The 5,000-nt window shown below is 46.8% G+C and overlaps 1 protein-coding gene across 11 annotated transcripts in view; it reads left to right on the top strand.

Moving 5' to 3' along the window:
* Positions 1 to 5,000, top strand: part of exoc7 (exocyst complex component 7) — a 48,407-nt gene that overhangs the window by 7,570 nt on the left and 35,837 nt on the right. For 8 of the 11 annotated variants that reach the window (XM_037544001.1, XM_037543994.1, XM_037544002.1 and 5 more), the window contains exon 6: positions 254 to 421. In XM_037544001.1, the coding sequence (XP_037399898.1) occupies positions 254 to 421 (168 nt within the window). Of the gene's footprint in view, positions 1 to 253; positions 422 to 938; positions 951 to 5,000 lie in introns of all 11 variants that reach the window. The other 3 variants (XM_037544000.1, XM_037543992.1, XM_037543995.1) reach the window with 1 other exon arrangement.

Raw genomic sequence — 5,000 nt, 5'->3', positions numbered from 1 at the left:
TAGTGAACCTCGGGATATGTTGGCTGGCAAAACTTCCACCCGTTGGATCATTCATTGCCGTGGAAAAGGCACATTACTGGATGGAGAGGCCTTTGACATGGGGCTGCCTTCAAATACAGCCTCCGAAGACGCAGCCCCTGAATTGGGACACAGCTCTAGGGTGTCGTGGAAGTGTTTTGTCTTGTGTTGTATTTTTGCCACATCTCCCACCCCTTGCGTCTGACTGTGTGTGGGTGTGTTTTTCTCTCCGCAGACTTCATGAACGTGTATTTCCAGATCCGCTCCAGTCAGCTGGATCGCTCCATTAAGGGTTTGAAGGAGCATTTCCGGAAGAGCAGCGCATCCTCAGCCTTGCTCTACTCTCCTGCAGTACAGGCCAAACGCAAGGACACACCCACCAAGAAGGCCCCGAAACGACCAGGTCGGTCACCTTTAAAGCTGGACGGGCCTGGATAGGCCTGGACAGGTCTGGTCTCTGGGTGCTCTGGGGTTAGGGGACAGCATTCGCTGGGGTCAGTGTTGGTTATCACTAGTTTATAGGGGTGTAAAAATGCATCAGTGCATCAATCTGAAGATCGCAAATCAACTGCATTACTTTTGGAACCGATTATAATACTTTTCTTGGCCAAAACAAAACATTTTGGATTTTTTAAAAATTAATCTAAACATCCAAATCTGATGTTACTGTTTATATTATCTGTATTTGTGCATTCATTGACTTTTAATGCTGCATTGGAAAAGAATCCAATCTAAACAAATCATTGTGAGGGCTGAGATTTACACCCCTACTAGTGTTACGTTATATGGGTTTCACTCAGGTCCTCCTTTCCGATCCTACTGTATCTCCTCTTGGAGCGTGTCCTGCTCTATCACTCTGATTAACATCCTCTCCTCTCTTCTCCTTTTGCCTTTCACTTGTTGTGTTCAAATGACTGCAGTCTACATCCCAGGTAACGTGTCAGCTTTAGTGTGTGCCATTGCTTGCTTTGTCAAAGCCACTTTTGTACCAGACAGGAGTTAGACCAGCAGATCTCATCTATAAAACCATGTAGAACCAGGTTTCCACCAGTAGAATTACACAGCAGAGGCTGGAAGGGTTCTACCAGCTGAACACTACAACAGAACTCCACAGACAAACAACAGAAGCAGGCCAAAGGGTAGACCTCCACAACAGAAGCAGGCCAAAGGGTAGACCTCCACAACAGAAGCAGGCCAAAGGGTAGACCTCCACAACAGAAGCAGGCCAAAGGGTAGACCTCCACAACAGAAGCAGGCCAAAGGGTAGACCTCCACAACAGAAGCAGGCCAAAGGGTAGACCTCCACAACAGAAGCAGGCCAAAGGGTAGGCCTCCACAACAGAAGCAGGCCAAAGGGTAGACCTCCACAACAGAAGCAGGCCAAAGGGTAGACCTCCACAACAGAAGCAGGCCAAAGGGTAGACCTCCACAACAGAAGCAGGCCAAAGGGTAGACCTCCACAACAGAAGCAGGCCAAAGGGTAGACCTATGGTTCCGTACAGAACACTGGATATTCAAAGAACTCTTTAGATGTTGAAGGGTTTTTTACATTGTGAAATGGTTCTTCAGATTGATGGAGAATGTGCTCAGGATGGCACAAAAACTGTTCTATTGTTACATTCTCAAGTTTGTAACAATAGAAGAAACTTTCTGTGCTATATAGGATCATTTTCCAAAAGGTTCTGTATAAAACCATATTTGAGTATTCAAGGTTCTGTATAGAACCCTTTTCTTTACTAAAGAACCCTTCAGGAACTATCATTTTTAACAGTGTACAGGGAAACAGCCAGAAAGGTGAGCTTCCAGCATCAGACGCTGGCAGACTCTAAGGGTTCTTCTAGCAGTAGTACATAGCAGAATAAGATTGAATGCAGAACAGTATAGCCGAGCTCGGTAGAACCATACTTCCACCAACAGAATGACTCAGAAGAAACAACAGGTTCATATCAGCAACAGCAGAACCCCATAGAGCAATTAGACAGCGCAGCAGTGTTTCCTCAGCTTTTCAGCTGTGTAGTTCAGGGCGCATTGTGCTTGTGTTGTTGACTGCTCATGTGCATAGACACGGCTCAGCGATGTTCCTGCTGCTTCAGGGTTCTGTAGAAGGGAGTGTGTTTGGATGAGCGTGTGGCTTGTGTGCTGCAGTGGGTGGTAGTAGCAAGGCTTGGTTATCTCGGACCTTCATCTCATTCTCCCATAGTGGCTCCTGCGGGATCCAGTAGTCATAACACTGCAAATGCACGTTACAGCACTCATGCACATCTCCCACCACATGGAGGCGCTGTTCACTGTACTAACCTGTATCAGAGTCATTTTACGAGGATCCTGGCCACTTCCTGTTCCTCCCATTATATAAAAAGCATCACTACAAAAGAGCTGCGTTCCAAAGTCTAGGCTACGTTTCTCGGCTGCTGTGTCATAGAAGGCTGTTCCACAGTGAAGGATCCTTCATATACAGCCCAGAAAAGCTGCCTGCAATTACAGACTGTAGTCCATCTGTTTCTCTGATACTATTACCCTGTTCTTCAGTGGTCAGGACCCCCATGGACCCTCACAGAGCAGGTACTATTTGGGTGGTGGGTCATTCTCAGCACTGCAGTAACACTGACGTGGTGGTGGTGTGTTAGTGTGTGTTGGATCAGACACAGCAGTGCTGCTGGAGTATTAAGCCCTGTGTCCACTCACTGTCCACTCTATTAGACACTCCTACCTTGTCGGTCCACCTTGTAGGTGTAAAGTCAGAGACGACAGCTCATCTGCTGCTGCACAGTTCGTGTCGGTCATCCTCTGGTCCTTCATCAGTGGTCAGAGGACGCTGCCCACAGGACGCTGTTGGCTGGATATTTTTGGTTGGTGGACTATTCGCAGTCCAGCAGTGACACTGAGGTGTTTAAAACTCCAGCAGCACTGCTGTGTCTGATCCACTCAGACCAGCGCAACACACACTATCACACCACCACCACGTCAGTGTTACTGCAGTGCTGAGAATGACCCACCACCCAAACAGCACCTGCTCTGTGAGGGTCCATGGGGGTCCTGCCCACTGAAGAACAGGGTAACAGAGTATCAGAGAAACAGATGGACTACAGTCTGTAACTGTAGAACTACAGAGTGGAACTGAACGGTCAGTGGAGCTGATAAAGTGGGCAATGTGACAAAGTGCTGCTCCATTTGTGTGACCAATAGGCTCCTAAGGAGGAATCTTCATAGGACAGTCCTACAGAGGAAGCACGGCACCTCGGATGCAGCCTAGGCTTTGGATCACAGCTAATGCTACAGGGCATCATCGAGTAAATCCTTAATGAATGGGGTGAAGAAGCTAAACCACTACACGAGTGCCGGTTGGTTGGCACCACTGCTGCCGAGTGCTGACTGGCTGGTGAGCTGTTCAGCTCACTAGCTGAGTAAAGCAGTTTGCAGTCATGCTGTTAGAAAGTCCTATAACTGATTACACACTTACAAACTACAAAGCTCTTTAGGAACCCATTCATTTTGGACTTGATTGGGAGCGCCCTCTAGTGGACCACCCCAAAAGACGTTACTGAGTGGCCCTTCTCCTCACTACACGTTCTCTGCCTGTGTTTGCAGTGAGTTGGCTTAGAGTGTCTGCGTCTTCACTGTTAATTCACTGCGGTGTTTGTCCAGTCCTGAAGGTCCCGGCTTTGCCTAGTTTCATGGTTTCCATGTTCTAACGCACCTGCTGGACTTCATAATGAGCTGATGAGGCTCAGGTGACTTGGCATGGGGAAAGTGTGAGACTGGGCGTCGCCAGGAGTTGGAAAACGCTGCTTTAGTGCACGAGGAACCAGAACAACTCACCTGGTCAGACTTCATTACCAGCCAAGCCGCCGGTCTGTGTGCTTCAGCCAGTCATCAGCTTTAGCCCAGCATTGTTGCATAACTGCATGCGTTCTGTTCTTAGACCTCAGTTAAATCTGACCGACGCTGCGTCCGAAATCAAGTACACTAAACGCTACACGATGATGTTTGTTGAGTTCCCATTTTTCCATTGAAAACTCAGACTTTCTGTTGAATTCTGTTGAAAAAGGGTTTGTATGTCATGAATAAGCTTAAGATCACAGTCCACTGTGCAAGGACTGAGCTTACGGCTACAGAACAGGCCTGTGCCAACAGCTAACTTCGGGGTTGGGGCTTTTAGAGTGCACGTTTCACCGATGTTGGTATTTAAAATTAATATTAAATTAAAATTCCAAATCTAATGAACTGTTAAAGGTTAACCTGGGTAAACTGGGCCCAGTGTTGTTTAACCACACTGAATCTGACGTTTTGCGTTAAGAGAGCTCAGTCAGTTTGGGCAGTTTGCAGCATTTGAGACCTAAACGTCGACAATCTACACCGGACGAGTTATAAATGTAGTGTGTATAAAATAACAGATTGTTAGTATTGCCAATTCCAAACGATTGAACCTCCATTGGACACACTGACTGTTACAGACGTACTTCTTGGGCATTTATTTAGAGTAGGAGTGTGTGATTTCGGACGCAGCCTGGTAGTTTGTTAAGGTGAAATTTCACCCATTTTTCCACACATTCTGCATATTAAAAATATTTAGGACTCATTCTGAGCGGTTTGGTGTGAAACGCTCCGTCCTAGAGAAACTTACCAAGTCAGAGCTGTTCACAGTGGTGGTGATGGGAACCAGACGTCCCCCTCTAAAAGCTCCTCACAGAAAGTTCCTACATGAGCTGGTTCTGAATTCACTGCCTGATGACTGAGACGCTGTTTTATGAGAGTTTAGAGAACTTCAACTCCATTCATGGTGGAGGGAGACATGCAGGGCGCTGTGTGGCAAAATAGTCCCCAAAGAAAACTTATTATTCCAGATTTTCCACTGTTTTCCATCATCAACATTCCATATAAGCTCAGAAGACTCGTGTAGGTTCTCTGGTGGTTCTGGATGGTAAATAAAGTGTCTATATCTGTGTTGTAGTCATGGCGATTTCACACCAAACCCTCTGGAT

The sequence above is a fragment of the Pygocentrus nattereri genome, chromosome 13, assembly GCF_015220715.1.
Source record: "Pygocentrus nattereri isolate fPygNat1 chromosome 13, fPygNat1.pri, whole genome shotgun sequence".
Taxonomy (NCBI): Eukaryota; Metazoa; Chordata; class Actinopteri; order Characiformes; family Serrasalmidae; genus Pygocentrus; species Pygocentrus nattereri.
The sequence above is the reverse complement of the archived record's forward strand: the minus strand, read 5'-3'. Positions and strand labels throughout refer to the sequence as shown.